This window comes from Mus caroli, unplaced genomic scaffold (assembly GCF_978045245.1).
Source record: "Mus caroli unplaced genomic scaffold, Mus_caroli_1 scaffold_12, whole genome shotgun sequence".
Lineage (NCBI taxonomy): Eukaryota > Metazoa > Chordata > Mammalia > Rodentia > Muridae > Mus > Mus caroli.
Genome location: NW_028227267.1, coordinates 116,126,228 through 116,145,675, shown reverse-complemented (window position 1 = coordinate 116,145,675; position 19,448 = coordinate 116,126,228). Strand labels below are relative to the sequence as shown.

The 19,448-nt window shown below is 40.2% G+C and overlaps 1 protein-coding gene across 1 annotated transcript in view; it reads left to right on the top strand.

The window, feature by feature from the left end:
• The window catches only part of Uggt2 (UDP-glucose glycoprotein glucosyltransferase 2), a 135,993-nt gene that overhangs the window by 96,059 nt on the left and 20,486 nt on the right, over positions 1-19,448 (top strand). Inside the window, exons 28-34 of the mRNA XM_021181642.3 lie at positions 6,490-6,648; positions 7,212-7,297; positions 11,026-11,110; positions 12,062-12,144; positions 14,136-14,231; positions 15,114-15,198; positions 15,956-16,138. Coding sequence (XP_021037301.1) covers positions 6,490-6,648; positions 7,212-7,297; positions 11,026-11,110; positions 12,062-12,144; positions 14,136-14,231; positions 15,114-15,198; positions 15,956-16,138 — 777 coding nt within the window. The remainder of the gene's footprint in view (positions 1-6,489; positions 6,649-7,211; positions 7,298-11,025; positions 11,111-12,061; positions 12,145-14,135; positions 14,232-15,113; positions 15,199-15,955; positions 16,139-19,448) is intronic.

The window sequence follows — 19,448 nt, the reverse complement described above, 5'->3', positions numbered from 1 at the left end:
TGGCCAGCTTGAGATCCTCCTGTTTCTGTCTTGCGTTTCCCATGCACCAGTAAGTAATTCCAGTAAGTTCACGGACTCACCAAGGTAGGCTTAGGTGGTGAACAAATATTTGTTCATATCCCCCCCCCAAAAAACATTATACAACAACTGTGAAATGAGGAACTATCAAAAAGACATATATTAGTTCAATGAAAACTGAATTTTGTAAGAGAGAAAGTCAGGTCAGGAATTGCTTATTACTGATGATTTGAAATGTCATGATCCTATACCATTTTTTAATTGGTTTAATATTACAGCTAAGTGAAGTAGCTAATATTTGGGCTGGTGAGATGGCTCGGCAGGTTCAGGTATTTCCCACCAAGAATGATGACCTGAGTTCAATCCATAGGACCCGCAGAGTGTATTGAGAGAACCAACTCCTGCAAGTTGTCCTCTGACCTTCACAAGCATGCTATACCATACACATGCATGTGTACATGGACACACACACACCTGCATGCTTATACACACAAACAGAAATAAAATAGGATGAAAATGAAGCCACAACATACCCAAACTTATGGGACGCAAGGAAAGCATTTCTAAGAGGAAAACTCATAGCTCTCAGTGCCTCCAAAAAGAAACTAGAGAGAGCACACATTAGCAGCTTGACAACACACCTAAAAGCACTAGAACAAAAGGAAGCAAAAAAAAAAAAAAAAAAAAAAAAAAAAAAAAAAAAAGAACTTTAGGTATAACTTCTGCATCAGGAGACCTAATTCTCTTGTTACAATTTGTTGTAATTGAGGCTACTATCTTTTCTATAGTGGATATTTGGCTATCTTTGCCAAAAGCAGGTCAAAGGCCATGTTGGGTTAATTCTGGGTTCTCATTGCCAAGACTTCTTAAACTTTTCCACTCATAACCCATTTACTCGTAAGGAAATTTTACATGAGCCATGTACTATAAAATCGGTCTATAAATCCAGCATTTATTACTAATAAATCATAACTTTATTTTTAAACAATTGATAATTTTTCCATTTACTAAAGATGAAGGCAAATCTGCATGCTAGTAAGATGGATGTCCTTGTTTGTTTTATTCTTTCAGTTTTATATTATGAGTGTTTTGTGTATGTGTGTGAGCACATATACCACAGGATATGTATACATGTCAGAGGGCAGCTTGTGAGAGTCAGTTCTCTGCTTCCACTGCATGGGTGCCCCATGGGCACCCACTCATACATGGACAGAAACTGAAATATAAATTTTTTTTAGGTTTTAAATATGCATTTATAAAATCATTTACTTGCTTATGTGCATTGCTGGGCATTTTTATTTTTTCATTATTTATTTATTTATTTATTTTGGTTTTTCAAGACAGGGTTTCTCTGTATAGCCCTGGCTGTACTGGCACTCACTTTGTAGACCAGGCTGGCCTCAAACTCAGAAATCCACCTGCCTCTGCCTCCCAAGTGCTAGGATTAAAGGCGTGCGCCATCATGCCCGGCATGCTGGCCATTTTTATTATATGTAAGTACACTGTAGTTGTCTTCAGACACTCCAGAAGAGGGCACCAGATCTCGTTATGGATGGTTGTGAGCCACCATGTGGTTGCTGGGATTTGAACTCTGGACCTTCGGAAGAGCAGTCGGGTGCTCTTACCCACTGAGCCATCTCACCAGCCCCATGCTGGCCATTTTTAAACTGTTATAATTGGGGCTCTTTTCCTGATTTCTTTCCTAACAGGATTATTATTGGTGCGTATGGAAATCTACTGAACTTTTTTTGTTGATTTTTATATTCAACTATTTTTCTGAAAGTGTTTGTGAGGTCTAAGGGCTTTCTGCGTAGGCTGTAAGGTCTTTTCTAGAGAGGACAGTGTTGTCCACAATAGAAGGGATGGACCCCCTCCCCCTTCCTATTATAGACCATTTCTTCCTTCTCTTGTTTCATTGCTCAGCTAAGACTTCAGTGAGAAGTACTGAATTAGAAGTGGAGTGGAGACCCTTATTTTCTTCCTGGTTTTAGTGGATATACTTGAGTTTCCCCAGTTAGTACAATGTTGAAGTTAACATGTTGAGGTATGTTCCTCCTCTTCCAACTTTCTTGAAGGTTTTTACCAAAGCTCTTTTCTGTATCTATTGAGATCAGATTGTGTGATTATGAACAGTATTTTCCATGTGTTGCTGAATTCAACTGGCAACTGTTTTGTAAGAATTCTTAGACCATGTTCATTTTCTCCTCTGTTGTGGACATCTCCACTTTTGATATCCGTGTAATACTGGATTCATAAACTGGGGCTAGTAACCATCCATCCCTTTCCTTGTTGTGGAGTAGTTTGAGAAATGTTAATGATCTTCCTCAAAGGGCTGGTGGAGCTCAGAACCATGTAGGTTTGGAATTTCCAGCTGGGAGACTTTACATCTCCTTGCTCACTGTGCAGCAGCCCTGAGGGTTGCTTATGCTTAGTTAACGTTAGCAGGGCATGTGTGTCTATGATGTATCCATGTCTGGATTCTCCACATCTGCTAAACTTGAAGAAGTGATGCCATGGATATCATTGGTATTTGTTGTAAATCTTTTTGTTTGTTTGTTTGTTTTTCATTTCCAATTTGTGTCTTTCTCTCTTTTTGTTGGTTACACTAATGATTTCTGAATCCTCTTCATTTTGTTTTCAAGAATGAGCTGTTTCAGTTATTATATCGTTCTTTCCATCTCAAGTTCATTCATTTCTTACTTGATTCTTACTTTTTTCCTTCCCACCTATCGATTAGGGTTGTCCATTTTTTGTTTTCCTAAGAATCTCAAGGTTTAAGATTTCTCATTCTTTTACTTGATATTTCTTTAACATGTATCGTTACGAGCTTTCTTCCCTCATTAAACTTCTTTCACTGTGTCACCTTATTTCATTTTCATTCAGTTGTAAGAATTTTTAATTCTTCTCATGAGTTCTTTGGTGACCACCTATTCAACAGTGTGCTACTTGGTCTCCATGGGTCTGTGTATTTTCTACAGTTTTATCCTGTTGATGAGTCGTTTCACTGCATTGTTATCAGGTTTAACATAAGAAATTATGTCCATTTGCTTGTATTTGTTAAGACTTACTTTGTGTCCTAAATGTGATGTTTCAGAGAACATGGGCTTCTAAACAGAATGCTTGAGTGGAATGCCCTATAGTGTCTGTAGACTATCTGATAATGCTTTGTTCAGTGCTGATGTTAGCCCATCTTTCATCTGGATGACTTGTCTGTTGTCTGAATGTGATATTGAAGTTATCATCTCTGTGTGGAGATCAATCTGGGTCAAGACTTGCTATTTATTCATTAAATTGGGTACACAAAGGCTCAGCTCATACATTTTAAAAATTTCAGAATTCTTATGATATGTTGTTCCCTAATCATCATGAAGTGGTCTTCTTTAATTCTTTAGTGTGTGTGTGTATTTCTGAATATTTTACTTGTTTGAAAGGTCTTATTCCATCCTTTCACCATAGCATTGTGTTTATCCTTACCAGTACAAGTATGATTTTTGCAAGAAACAAATTGTTGGTGCAGGGATCTTTTTGTAAATGGCTTCTTACCATGATTTTGGTTGTCAAGAAAGGAGTTTCACAGACTTGGAGGATGCAGACCCCAGAGTCCTGTCTGTTGAAATGCAGATCTGCTTAGTGACAACCCCTGTGCTGATCTTGTGTTTGAATACGTCTTCCCAGCTTTGGTCTCTGCCCTTCTCTCCACTGATACAGATGCTGTGCAGATTTTGCCTCTTGGGCTATTTCCTTCTTTTCTTCCCTCTCTCCAGTGCTTTTTTCCCCTATCTCTTGTTGGTGTTTAAGGTATGTGCAAAATTTCTGATACTATCTTTGGATTAAGCTGTTGTTCTGACTGATGGAATCATATGTTAAAATATACTGGATCTTTCCAAATGTTGAAGTAAGAAAGTTTTCATGAACAAACTAACAAATATATAGCACTCCAAAAGAGGTTGACTAAAATTTTGGAGAAGTTAGTCCTTATTGTCTTCCTTCAAAACTGTTCCTAGCTTCTGTATTTGTCATCTTCATCCTAGAGAAAGGCATGACCGTGCACCTGCAGTACGAAGCCATAAATGCTTGCCTGTAGGAATTTGGTTCATTCTGTCATTGTGTGTACTTTTATCTAATGGCTTTCCTTTCTAGTGAAATCTCTATTGATCCACTCATAGATCTGTGGGCTTTCTCTCTAACTGATCCCTGGTGGCATCATCATGAACTGCTATGCAAAAGGAAGAAGGCTAGAACTGTGCTGTTTTCATCATAAGAAATCAACCATTAGGTACAAGTAAAGAATAAGAAGATACAAAATAATGAAATGTGTGAAGAAAGGCTTAAAAAAGAAGTTTAGAAAAGGGAAGTCCCTTTTGTCTTCATGATCAGTGAGATCTCTTAAAGGGGTCTACTGGAGTCCCATAAACAGAATGAACACTGTGTATTTTTAATATAACTTTAAAGATCCAAACTAAAACTGCGAAAAGCTTGCAATGGGAAAATTACTAGCAGAGAGATAAAGTGCTGCCTGACAGGGACAGTCTTGTCATTCTTAGACACCGAGTGCGAGGTAACGGAATGCTTCTGCAGGGAGTAGCACAGCTCATGATTTTTTCAAAATATATGGATGAGCAATAGCTGTGACTCTGCAGCTAGAAAACGGGATCCTCAGTTGTCATAGATGAAGGGCATAAGCAGAAAGAGCTCTAGAGTCTGCCATCTCTAGAGTCTGCCATTTCTAGAGTCTGCCATCTTAGAGTCTGCCTTCTTAGAGTCTGCCATTTAGGACTGATACAACCCTTCCTGACTCTGCTATTTCCATGGTGTAATATAACATTTAAAGTATCTGTAACTATACCAGAATATTTTCAAATAATGTGTAGAGCCATATCCTGGAGTACAAAGGAGATTAGGTAAAGGGCAGAAACACAGAAAATGAGCTAAACTTGGTCATACTTTTAATCTCAGCATTTTGAAGACTGTGGCAGGAGGATTATTTTAATCTTCCAGCCAACCTGGGCTACACAGCAAGAGATTCAGACGCTACTATAGTACTTGTGTATAACCATTTCTTTCTTAATAACTGTTAGCATAAAATTGTGGTGCTTGTAAGAACAAAAATAACATCTTTGAATTAAGTTCCTCCCTCTGAATTTCTACCATTTTTAAAAAGTTGCTTTAAGGGTTTTGCATATGCTTAGAAATGAAGTTCATCACAAGATTAGCAAAAATTTGAAATTCAGAACCTTAAAGTTGATTAAGTAAATGCTATCTGAAAAGTGTTTTCCTTTTTAAAAAAATACACAATTATATATCACACAGCATTCTAGTTACTTCTGAGATAGTTACACCAAAAAAAAAATAACTATATAATTTGGAATATTTCTAAAGTTTACTGAAAATATTTCTTACCATATTACAGTAGCATTGAAATCTTCCTGTTGTAAAATATTCCAAACATTAACACCATCTACTCTCTTTATCTTGCTTAGCAAAATTTCCTAACTGTAAAAATCATATATAATTTTGTTTATGTTCATATTGGATCATTCTGTACATGTGAGGGAGAGAAAAGGGTTAATCTCTAAAATATAATATTTACAAAGAAGAAAATTTACAAGATGTTAAAATTTTCAAGTCTTTCAAAAATTTATTGTGAATGGCAGACACAATGTTATGTACCTAATTGTCCGGGCTCCCTGAGAGTCAGAACAGAAAGACAATAAATTTAAAGCCAATACAGTACCACAGCCTATTCAGTGAGAGAGGACCATAGTCTATTCAGAGACAGACAGACAGACAGACAGACAGACAGACAGAGACATAACCTATTCAATGAGACCCAGTGTCAAAACATCCACAGAGACATTGATTCTGAGAAAACTATATTTAATAAAACCATAAGCTATGCATATTTGCTTGGATAAACCCATAAAAATTCAATGTGTTCATGTTTAAACGAATGCAGGTACTTTCTCTTCTTTCTGCTTTGTTCTGCTATGGAAAGGTTGATTTAAAAAAAATACATGGCATTTACTTGTAATTAAATAATGAACATTGATTTTTTTTTAATTACAAGAAAGCCAATAGGTGATAACTTGGCTTACATTCCCAGTTTGAAATGAACGCTACATAAAAGCTGCAAAGTGAAACTGTATTTCATAACAGTCCCACATACACCAGCCTGGAAGAGAACTCCGAGTTCTGCTAGTTAGGGTCACCTTTCCAGACTCACTGCCTTCCTTCGCACTTGCTGTTGGTGGTGCAGGCATCGTGAAGTTAGGAAAGACCTGGTGTGGAAATGAAAAAATGAGTCATGACCGTTTGTCTTGAAAAAATTGGTGGTTGGGTCAGTACACTTATGTGTTTAAGAAAGACTTGAAGTTATAAACCAAAGAATATTGTTTTACTTAAGAATCATCTTTCTTGTTCATTACAAAATGTATAGGATCATAACACCTAACCCATAACCTGTCCCCCCAGACTGAGAGGAGTGTGACAGCAGGGTATGAACTAGAGTATCTGCTGCTTGAAGGACATTGCTTCGACATGACCACAGAACAGCCCCCACAGGGCCTGCAGTTCACGCTGGGCACAAGAAGCACTCCTGTTGTAGTTGACACAATAGTGATGGCCAATCTTGTAAGTATTCTAAATATTGAATTAATGCTATTTAACTTTGGAGGGAAATTTCTTAAGTTTTTCTGTTAGTGAAGATAAACTCCTCTCTACTCTTAAGATTTATTTTACTTTCATTTCTGTGATGTGTCTATGTAAACATCTGTCATGTATATGCAGGTGCCTATAGAGAAGATAGCACCGAACCCCTGGAAGGGAAGTCTAGGTGGTTGTGAGCCGCCCAAGTGCCTGCTGGGACTCAGACTGCAGTCTGCAGCAATTGTTGTTAACCACTGGACATCTCTCTAGTCCCTAATGTTGAATCTTTAAGTAAGAGAATTGCTTTTAAAAATTGGAAGAATTAAGTCAGGAATAATGAAGTCCTATCTCAAAACATGGAAAAGCCATACTTTAGAATATATTTTTATAGCTTTTTGTAAAATCTTCTTCCTTGGAATTTGTTTGTTGAATTTTCTTCTTCCATTCCTAACAAATATTTTTCTTGGCTAATTCATTTATAAGCTTTAGTGAATAACTGGATATTCTTACTTATGTAAATGAATAGTTTCCCCCTTTCATCTTCAAAGGGATATTTTCAATTAAAAGCAAACCCAGGTGCATGGATACTAAAATTACGTGAAGGAAAATCAGAAGATATTTATGAAATAATTGGGTGAGTGATCCAAACCACTTTTAAAGCTTATATGTAAATACATGTTTAGTGTTACATATCAGATTATCAAAATGGTAATTAAAACTGTTTTGCTTAAAAACTATTAGATCTGGTTTTCTACAGGATAACAGAAAAAAAAAATGGCTTTTCAGGACTTATGTATTCCATAGGATTTTAGCTACTATCCATGCACAATAGTGAGATTACTAACACACAACTGTGACAGACAAGAAATAAAAACAAGTTCATAGAGGACAATAGGAAGGATGGGTTCCTATAACCTGCCACCTCCTCCAACTGCTTGCAGCATAACCTTGAAAACTCCTTTATCTGATATACTAAGAAGTAAGCACAGCCCTCTTAGAGGCAAAAGGGAAGGGGATGGGGTGGAGGGGAGACCAGTAAGAGGGATAACATTTGAAATGTAAACAAATAAAAATGATTAATAAATAAAAGAAGAAGTAAATACAACTTTGCCCTGGGCCCCAAAACCATGCCCACCCCAACACACCTAGCACCTGAGAAGGTCCTCATAGCGCCAGACTTTAAGCTATAACCCAAAACTAAGCCTCTAGGCCTGTTATCAGGTAGGTCTCACAATCCCAACACCTAGATCTATCTGGTATTCTCAGCCTTTATGTCTGACCCACTATGAAGCCTACTCAAGAAATTACTATCACTCAACTCGTCCCTCCAAGTTCAGACTCCACTTCAAAGAGGCTCAAGAGCTGTCTCCCAGGAATAACACACAAGGCAAAGCTAAGAACTTTACAGGAAAAGAACCCTACCTTGTCATGATTCTAAAGTAAGAAAGCAAGAAGCAGCATGATATACACCAGTTGGATTTCTGGGCCTAGAAAGCTAAGCAAATGAACCATAGATTTTCTGTAAAACATTATGTCTCCGTGGCTGTGCTTATTGAAAAAAAAAACTATCAAAACAATAGCACAATTTCCCCTTCAAGTTCTAGGCTCCGTGAAAATGTATCCATTTGTTCAGCAGAATCTAGCAGAATCAGCCAGAACCATAGCTGCAGAAGAAAAAGGAGGAGGAGGTGGAGGAGAAGAAGAGAAGAAGGAGGAGAAGGAGGAGGAGGAGGAGGAGGAGGAGGAGGAGGAGGAGGAAGAAGAAGAAGAAGAAGAAGAAGAAGAAGAAGAAGAAGAAGAAGAAGAAGAAGAAGAAGAAGAAGAAGAAGAAGAAGAAGAAAGAAAGAAGAAAGGAAAAAAGAAGAGCGGAAGGGGGAGAAGGAGGGGGAAGAGGAGGAAGAAAAGTTTAGTAAAACATTTATGCTATCTCCTCCAAGGCTCAGGTAACATAGCAGAAGAGAAGGCAGAAAGAATACTAAAGCCAGAAGATGGGCTGTGACATGTCGTCCCCTGAACAATTCAGTGTATTCATCATTTTTCTGTTGCTGTGATGAAACACCATGGCCAAAGTTTACAGAGGAAAGTTTCTTTGGATCATAGTTCCAAAGGGAGAAGCACAGCAGCCGGGCAGGGCAGATGCTGAAAACCCCTTCCTCGTCCTCTGCAAAGTCTAGGAAACCCATGTTTTCCTCCCGGCCACCCAGTTCCCGGCAGTAATGACTCTGAGACTGATTACTTATTAATAAATGCCAGACCATCAGCTTCAGCTCGGCTTGTTCTCTGGCTTGCTCTTAACTTAGTGTACCTTTTATTCTAACCTGAGTTCAGCCCTGTGGCTGCTTTCCTCTTCTGAGAGTTCCTGGGGTGAACCTCCTTTTATCCTTTCCTGAGTTGAGCTACCTGCTGGTTTACATCCATCTCCTCAGCATTCTGGTGGATCTACCACACCTCTATTTCCCAGAATTCTCTCTCTCCTTGCTGGATGTCCCACCTTCTAATCCTGCCTCAGTTCATTGACCATAGGCTTTTTATTGATGATGATGCTTCTAAGAGATTCTCTCTACAGTCCTCAAACATGAAACTGATAGAGCACTCTTTCAGACTGCCCCTGGTGACATTGTTCCTCTAGCCTGCCTCCCTCTCCCAGACAGCACTCCCAGCTAGGATCTGCATTTCCACTCATGAGTCTATGGGGGCATGTATCATTATAACTGTTGCAGTGATGAGCATTCAGCACCTGGATCTACATAAGAATGAGCCTCTCAACCCCTACATGTGACTGGAGGAGCCCAGGTAGCCTTGCCTCTGCCTCTCAGGGACATGCTGTGCTCTTGCTTCAGTTGTATTTGCACAGATGACCCCACTAGGTGCCAATGGATACTCCTAGTCCACGGGTCTCTCAAATGGTCCTGGCTAAATTAAATGGGTCACACGACAAAACCTCAATTCATGAATCTAGGAAAGGACAGGTAGGGACTATTAGAGGTGGGAGGGAGATGAGGGCTGTAACAAGGATTTAGTGAATATATATATATATATATACACACACGCACAAAACTATCAAAGAAATAACTTAATTTTATGGTAAAAATGTTTTTAGATTCCTGCAGTATCTGCAGTATACCACATTTCTACCAGGCTGTAGGCAACGAGGGCTCCTGATCTGATTACTCCTTGGGTGATAGCCCACTCTGTAGTGCAAATTTATTGCAGATCAACATGAAGATGAACATGTTTGATATAATGCTGTTTAGATCAATTAATGACTTTATGGAATTTCTGATTTGATTTAAGCAGTTTTAGGAAGTTAATTTGATTTAAATTCTTTGGCGAAGTTATAGCAGTAGTATATGGAAAGTTTAGCTAGAATCAAGAATAGAGTGTGCTCCTTCCTCATAGACTGTCAAGAGCTGCAGGAACTAGAGAAAGCAGTAGAGTGAGCTCTTGTGCATTGCAAGCACGCGATTGGAGGAGCAAGGAAAATCCACCATAAAGAGGAAAGTTATAATTCTAGTGTGAATGTAAGAGCCGAGAAGAGATAATTACTCAGTTTAACTGATCAAGACTTCAAAAATAAGATGTAAGATAGATGATGACTAGTTTCTTGGTAAATATAAACTGTTGTCAGCTAAGCCTAGGGAAAACTTGCTACTACAGACTTGGCTTAAACTTTGTTAACCAGTAACAGAAGCATCACTGCGTTAGGCTTAGGTTAAACTCGTGAAAAGAAAGATGGATGGGAAAATGGTTAGTTAGGTATGAGTTTCAAAAGAAGAATACATAATCAATAATCCTGTTGTAATTTCCTTTTGTGTAATGATTTTAATCTACTTTTGAAGACTTATGTTTTTGTGATGGTTGTTTTTAGAATCTGTGTAACTTGTGGCTAGGAGGTAATTTTCTTCTTGCATAGAAAATTCTCTTAGGTGGCATGAAAATGCTAAGAGACAAAATAAAGTGATTGGGGTCTGCTTTGCTGCATCCGCTCGGAGAGTGCCGCGTGTGCGCGTGCGTGTGCGTGACTCGCCCCTCTTTCTTTTCTCTAACTGCCAACTGCCATGGGCAGCAGCCTCCACCTCACCCCCTCCGCCCCCCTGTCAGTCAGCTGCTATTAACACCAACCCCAGTCACTGATTCCACACTCACCTTCCTTGGTTTGCCCTGTGGTATTGAAGCTGGCCTTTGACAGATAATCTTAATTTATATTAATAGAACCTTAACTAAATATCTAATTTTAATAGTTTGGCATATATAATTTGAACACATAACACAAACAATTTTATTGTAAAAGAATTGCTTTTATAATCACAATTATAGTGTATTCTTGAATAAAATATGGACATTTGTGTTCTTCTGCCTTAGGCATGAAGGAGCAGAACCTGAGACCGACGTAGGCAATGTCATTGTCGTGTTAAACACATTTAAGAGCAAGATTCTGAAAATACAGGTGCGTGAGGCCGAAGCTTCTGTAAGCTTTCATGAGCACCGCTTTTCCTCTTTATATCAACTAAGAATGGTTCCCTAAATTCTCACATTGTCACTCAGTGAAAAGATGGAAACTTTACCTGTATGAAAGGGGAGCTTGAGACAAAAGGCTGGGGTTTTTTTTGTTAGATTTTGTTTTATTAGAATATTTACTGTCTCTACAGCCAGAGAATACTGCACACCATGTCAGCCTCTGAGGATGGGCCAGGGACGGAGGGTGAAAAGTTAGTCCTGGGAAGAAATAATAGCATTTGTCCCTTAGAGAGACACAGAATGGGTATCGTATTGTTCTTGCCGGGTGGTCATGTTTTCTTTTGTTTTGTTTTTGAGATAGAGTCTCATATGTAGCCCTGACTGGTCCATAATTTGCTGTATGAACCAGGCTGGCTTTAAAATCAAAGAGACCCTCCTGCCTCTCTTTCCTGAGTATCTTCTGTCCCTGTCCCTTCCTCTTCCTCATTAAGCCACCTCACAGACTTTTTATGTCTTTTTTTCTATTAGAAATAGAATTTTAGCCAGGCAGTGGTGGCGCACGCCTTTAATCCTAGCACATGGGAGGCAGAAGCAGGTGGATTTCTGAGTTCAAGGCCAGCCTGGTCTACAGAGTGAGTTCCAGGACAGCCAAGGCTACACAGAGAAACCCTATCTCGAAACAAACAAACAAAAAATAGAATTTTAACCAAACCTTTTGAATACTTAGTATTTTTAATTGCATGTGTCTGTGTCATGATCAGGGCAGCAGCAGAGGCGTTGGCATTGCACCCCCGTGGGAGTTACAGCAGCTGCAGAACTCATAGTGCAGAACAAGATTTGTTAACTACCGTCTTATATTGCTAAAGGCTTCTTGCTTTGTATGGCACAGTTTATAATTAATCAGTCCAGTTCTAAATTTTCTCTTTGCCATGTTATCCAGGTAAAGAAAAAGTCAGGTAAAATTCAAGAAGACGTCCTTGCTGATAAACATGAAAATAAAGGCATGTGGGATTCAATTAAAAGGTAATTACCAATAACTGGCAATATTTTAATGACATGACTAGGTTGACAAACGAGGAAACCTGCAGGTAGTGAAGAGCTAAATAAATAAAGCACAGACTCTCTCTCCCAGGAGCCATAAGAGAGACATAAATGCTGACATCAAAACGTGGAGCTGGCAGGAAGGAGGCTGAGGGCGTGAGAGGAGGGGGAGAGGTCGGGTGAGAGCAGTCAGAGCATGGTACGTGCAGGCATAGCGCTGCCGGAGAATGATAGGGATGTGTGCGCATGCGCGTGTGCGCACTCGATATCGTAATTGGTGGATCCTGACAGTGCTAAGAGACCACAGGCAGCAGTGAGCACAGCAAGAGCTCTCTTCGAGGCAGCTTCAGTGAGGCAGCTCATTTCAATAGAGAAAGCAGAGGCTGTTAAACCTTCCGGGTGAGTAAGGGCTACTGCTGTTGGGGGAGTGTGCATCACTGGCTTGGGCCAGAGCGCTGGGGACGCCTCATTCGCATAAGGAATTCCAGGTGCTGCTGGACATGACCTTCTAAGAGGGGAAGAAGTTTAACCTGGCTACCAGGCTGTGTGACCTCCTCCAGTGGGCACGTGCTGAGTAGGGCACAGGACTGCGTGCACTAGAACACGCAAGTCCGGCGTGGGGATGGAGATCCTCCTGCCAACCTCAGGACAAGATTTTCCAGGGTGTGAACCCACTGTAACCCTACTCTTGCCCCAGGCATACCCCTCCCAGTCCCATGGCCCAGGCGTACCCCTCCCAGTCCCATGGCTCTGACTTCACAAACATGCGTACATGTGTGCATGCGTGCACACGCGTACATATGTGTGTATACATATATCTCCAGCTGAAGGAACCTCAGGAAAGACTTCATAGAGTGTGGCTAAGATTCTTCCTCTGGAAAGATGATGTTCAAAGGTTGTGGTAGAGTGAAGGCACCTTGTTAGTTGAAGAAACAGTAGATATGATCCTCAAAGAGCAGAGGTTGTCCAGCATGGCTGTGACATGGTGTGTGGTAGGATGTGTCTGAGCTATGTGGGTAATTTAGGGCTTTGGGTGTGGGTCAGCAGTAGAATGCTTACCTAGGATGTATGAAGCCCTCGGTTCAACCTCCAGCACCACAAAGGGGCAAGGGGGTGACCGACCTGGAAGAGAGGGTTTGGTTCATAGAACCCAATAATACAAGTCTAGACATGACTGACTCACGCTCTAGAAAAGCAGGGCTGCCAGCAGCCCACCAGTAGTAACTTTAGTGTGAGGTACTAGCTGTGTCATGCACAAAGTCAGTGTCACACAGCCATGTCAGTGTCGCACACCCATCCATCAGTCCAATGGGCCTGCTCTGCCGCGGCTCACCTTGTTTTCTGAGACAGTTACTTACTGAGCCAGAGCACACTGTGTGCTAGACTTGCCAGCACCAAGTCCCCAGGACTCCGCTTTCCTCTGCCTAGCCCTGGGATCCCATCGCTTGACCTGGGCAGGGTTCCACAGAGCAGGCCCTGTGCCCAGTGAATCTTTTCCTGGACCTCTGCAGGCATGTTAAATAGTGTTTTAGAGGCGCATGCTTCATGACCAACATCCACACTCCTACTGGAAACCCAGAAAGCCTGTTGTCCATGACTAACACTTCTGCTTAATGTATTGTTGCTTCCCACACTATTGGTCATTTAAGATCCAGCACACGAGGTATGAACATGGCAGGCTGTACTTCATTCTTGATTCTCAAAAGAACTCTTGGAAGTCACAAAACTTCATGTAAATATGGAGAATGGAAAAAGTTTAATTTCATTCCATGTCTACAAAAGCTCACAGAGCTCAAATGATACCCCCAACATTTAATATACTATAATATAGATATCTCCTAACTGTCAGCACAGGTGGCTAGTCAATGTAATGGTGTGTTGATGCACATGACTTACGTGTATACAGTTATAATATATATTAAATATGTACTAATAAATACTAACAACCCTCTGTCATGTATTTCTATTTCAAGCTTCACAAAAAGTCTGCATAAAGATGAAGAAAAGGAAAATGACATCCTGAACATTTTTTCAGTTGCTTCTGGCCATTTATATGAGCGTTTTCTAAGGTAGGTGAGAAGGTTCTCATAGTTTCAGAAAGTTACACATTTACACAGATCGGAATTCAGCAAAATGAAAGAATGAACCTCAAAAGGAAATGAACTTTTTTCCCGTTTCTGCCAAGGTATTAGCTTATTTTCATACCTGCCATTATTATTATTATTTATATTCTCTGCCAAAGGCCCCTGGAGGAGCAAATCCACTGGGTTTGTGCGTTCTTCTTGCCTAAATGCTAACAAGGTATACACCAGTGAGCAGCTTGCTTTTTATATGTAAGTTTTAAAATACATTTAAATTTTATTAATTTGATTTGATTTAGAATAGTTTTAATTAATGTTAGAAATGCATTGAATTTAACAAGATAATGAGAAAAAATATATATTGTAAATTTTCCTTTCCCATGAAGGAATATCATATTTGGAAAAAGAACGAAGTCAGTAAAGAAGAAGAAGATGGTATTCAGAATTTAAAGAATATTTTTAAGAGTTTATAAAAAGGACCACAAAGAATGCCTCAGAGATATTTCAGTTATGATCCTGATGCTTTAGAGAGTACTTTCAGGGACTTGCCTCTCTTCTTCACTGAGAGGCCTGGGTAAAGCAACCGCATGGCAGAGTTCCAGAATGCACCAGTCCCTTCTCTTCTGAAGGCCTTGTATTGATCACACAGACTCAGAGCCAGACAGGGAGTCAGTTCAGGGACAGACTGCCTCACAGTGGCTCTGTGATATTTGCACCCTTACATCCTTATGCACTGCCTATTGTCACAGCCATAATGTCTGAAGGTGTTTTAGTTTAACTCTACATACTTCACAATGTGTATTCATAATTCATCATTTAAAGGCCTTTGAATATGTTACCCTATATTTGTTTTCATGCCCTTTTACTTAGGATTATGATGCTTTCTGTTCTGCGGAACACCAAAACACCAGTGAAGTTCTGGTTTCTGAAGAATTACCTCTCGCCAACATTTAAAGTAAGCACATTGCTATTTTACAATATGGCTAAAGCTTGATACTAAATTCTTTGTTACCATTGTAATCTCTTAAAACATTTCCCTTTTCAATGTGAGGTTTTTAAATGTATATTTGCCAAATAGGGCATAGGAATGAAAACATGTGGACTGAGATGATACAGTACAGGATCCGTCCTAGCAGATGCTATCACTAATTAGAAAAATCATTCTCTGGATAAAAAACCTTGCAGCACTCATGGCAAAAGTAATGCCTGTTCAAAACGGGGTTTTCCTCTCTGGGTTGCTTTTTCTCTCCGTTTCTTCTTTGTACGATGCTTTAGTGCATAGCACAAACACTGGAGAGTGCACAGTGTAAGCCTGTAGCTTTGCTCTGTTCACAGTAGCCAGGCCTCCCTCCAGCCAGAAGGTCAGTGCCCTAACTACATGTCCGGCTCAGTTCCAGAGCAGTGTGTTTGGGGAAGCAAGGCAGCAAGCAGGGGGCGTGACCTGGAGCCAGAGGCTGAACCACAAGCTTGAAGCAGAGAGGATACCACTGAAATGGCCCAAGTCTTTAAACACTCTCAAAGCCCACCTCCAGTGACACGCTTCCTCCAACAGACACGTCTGCTCAGGCCCCCTCTGCTCCCACTTCACACACTCCCATTCAGCTTGGGAACAAGTTTACTAGAATAGTATTTAAGCAGTTTTCAATTTCTTCATAATGATCTATAGTAAGCTTCTTCTAAAATGTATTGTTTGATTTGTTATCTGTGTCTAGGAGGTAATTCCTCACATGGCTAAGGAATATGGATTCCAGTATGAGCTTGTGCAGTATAAGTGGCCCCACTGGCTTCATCAACAGACTGACAAGCAGCGAATCATTTGGGGTTACAAAATCCTTTTCCTTGATGTCCTTTTCCCACTGGCTGTGGACAAAGTCATATTTGTTGATGCTGACCAGGTAACAAGAGCGATTACTTTTATACTGAAGCTTGCTTTGCATCTAACTGAACATGAACATGAGGATTTGCATTGCTCATTGATTGTCACTGTTAGTTTTTAGACGTACACGACACGACATTTATTCTATCTACTAAGTACCTGGAGTTTAAAACCCATTAGCAGAGCGTGCGCAGACGGGAAAGTGTGACAGGAAGCACCGTACAACATGGCAGTTCCTATCTAAAACAGCCATTATCATTGGATAATTTGGCAAGTAAAACTAAGACGTGTGCATTATTCGTTATAAAAACAGTTCCGTGCACCTGTGTGGGTATGCACGGGTTTTGCTCTGAGCTGCTGACTTGCTGGGAAGGTTAGCGGTGAGTGGTGGCTGTGACCCTTCTCTCCTGGGTCCACCATCGACAGTGAAGCCATCAAGTTTCCATCTGTCCATGACTTACTTAGGAAAGGCTCTAAATTTAGCTGGAAAAAATTAAAAGCCACCTTAATTTCCAAATGTATGTATAGAAGCTGTGGCTCTCCTATTAGCTCATTTCAGGACATTTGTCATCAGTAATCATGAAAATATTTGACAAGTGTACAGAATTTCTAATGCAGGAATATTTAAGTGTTCGTGTATATAAAGTGAATTCACAGGATATAAGCGACATATCAAGGACAAAGGTGTATTTTCAGGTTTTATATTAGAATTTGCTGATAAGCATGGAGTGGGGTGGGGGGCAGTTTTTTTTTCTAAGTCCAGCACTGGAGAGAGTGAGGCAGGACGATGAAGAGCTCAGTGCAGAAGCACAAATGAGGTCACCTGGAAACAAAAGCCAACGGGGAGGAAAAGGCGGCAGAGAAGAGAACAGGGCCCTTGCCTGGGTGAAGTCTAAGTCACTGCCTTCTGAGCACCGAGGCTAGAGACTATTTACCACCGCATTGTAGAACAGCAGGGGACTAAATGCAAGAATTTATTGCTGGGCTCCTTTCTCGGGTGAGTCGGCCAGAAGCCTCTCTGGCTAAGCTGGTTAACTCTTTGTGAACCAGAGAGGAAGAAAAGGAAAAGAATTAAGCTGCTGTATACAGGCAAATGTACACAGACGCACATACATTCAAACATTCATACACCCACACTCTGGCCGGGCCTGACTCTTTGTCACAGTCAACTCTGGAAGTATTCATGCATGCTTACATATGTGCATATGTACCTGCACACATGCATATAAACAGACAGACCTACACGTTTGGATGGATGGATAGGGCAAAACTCCCCAAGCCAAACCGTTCATTCAACTAAACAACTTTATTTCTTTTCTCTGGCCTTTTTATACTGTCTTTATGGCCTTATTATACTTTTAAAAATATTAATAAATTTTTACATTTCAAATGTTATTCCCTTTTCTGGTTTCCCCTCCGAAACCCCCCTCCCCCCTCCCCTTTACACTGCTCACTAGCCCACCCACTCCTGCTTCCTGGCCCAGGCACTCCCCTACACTGGGGCATGGAGCCTTCACAGGACCAAGGACCTTGCCTCCCACTGATGACTGACAAGGCTATCTTCTACTATATATGCAGCTACAACCATGGGTCTCTCCATGTGTGCTCTTTGGTTGGTGGTTTAGTCCCCGAGGAGCTCTGGGGGTACTGGTTAGTTCATATTGTTGTTCCTCCTATGGGGCTGCAAACCCCATCAGCTCCTTGGGTCTTTTCTCTGGCTCCTCCATTGGGGACCCTGTGCTCAGTCCAATGGATGGTGGTTCCTCCAGAACTTCTTTTATTGTTGAGAAGAGGTTTTGCTATCCTAGGTTTTTTGTTATTTCAGATGAATTTGCAGATTGCCCTTTCTAACTCAGTGAAGAATTGAGTTGGAATTTTGATGGGGATTGCATTGAATCTATAGATTACTTTTGGCAAGATAGCCATTTTTACTATATTAATTCTGCCGATCCATGAGCATGGGAGATGTTTCCATCTTCTGAGATCTTCGATTTCTTTCTTCAGAGACTTGATGTTCTTATACAGATCTTTCACTTCCTTAGTTAGAGTCACGCCAAGGTATTTTATATTATTTGTGACTATTGAGAAGGGTGTCGTTTCCCTAATTTCTTTCTCAGCCTGTTTATCCTTTGTGTAGAGAAAGGCCATTGACTTGTTTGAGTTAATTTTATATCCAGCTACTGCACTGAAGCTGTTTATCAGGTTTAGGAGTTCTCTGGTGGAATTTTTAGGGTCACTTATATATACTATAATATAATCTGCAAATAGTGATATTTTGACTTTTTTCTTTCCAATTTGTATCCCTTTGATCTCCATTTGTTGTCTAATTGCTCTGGCTAGGACTTCAAGTACTATATGGAATACGTAGGGAGAAAGTGGGCAGCCTTGTCTAGTCCCTGATTTTAGTGGGATTGCTTCAAGTTTCTCTCCATTTAGTTTGATGTTGGCTACTGGTTTGCTTTATATTGCTTTTATTATGTTTAGGTATGGGCCTTGAATTCCTGATCTTTCCAAGACTTTGATCATGAATGGGTATTGGATTTTATCAAATGTTTTCTCAGCATCTAATGAGATGATCATGTGGTTCTCCCCCCCCCCCCGAGTTTGTTTATATAGTGGATTACATTGATGGATTTCCATATATTTAACCATCCCTGCATTCCTGGGATGAAGCCTAATTGATCATGATGATGATTGTTTTGATGTGTTCTTGGATTTGGTTTGCGAAAATTTTATTGAGTATTTTTACATCAATATCCATAAGGAAAATTGGTCTGAAGTTCTCTTTCTTTGTTGGGTCTTTGTGTGCTTTAGGTATCAGAGTAATTGTGGCTTCATAGAACGAATTGGGTAGTGTTCCTTCTGTTTCTATTTTGTGGAATAGTTTGAGGAATATAGGTATTAGGTCTTCTTTGAAGGTCTGATAGAACTCTGCACTAAACCCATCTGGTCCTGGACTTTTTTTGGTTGGAAGACTATTAATGACTGCTTCTATTTCTTTAGAGGATATGGGACAAGCACAAACACACAGTTTAGGGAAAGAAAAAATTCAAAAACTAAGATTTTAAAATAAAATTCTCTTACCTTCCCTCAACATTTTCACTAGTATTCTTTTGGCAAGCTTGAGACAATTGAAAAGTAAAACTGGACAGGAGAGAGGCTCAGGGGTTAGAAGGACTTTGCTCCTCTTGCCTAAGACCCACAGTCAACAACTCCAGTTCCTGGGGATCCAGTACCCCCTTCTGGCATCTATGGGCATTGCACCACATGGCACACAGGCATAACTTGCAAACACCCATATATATATATATATATATATATATATATAT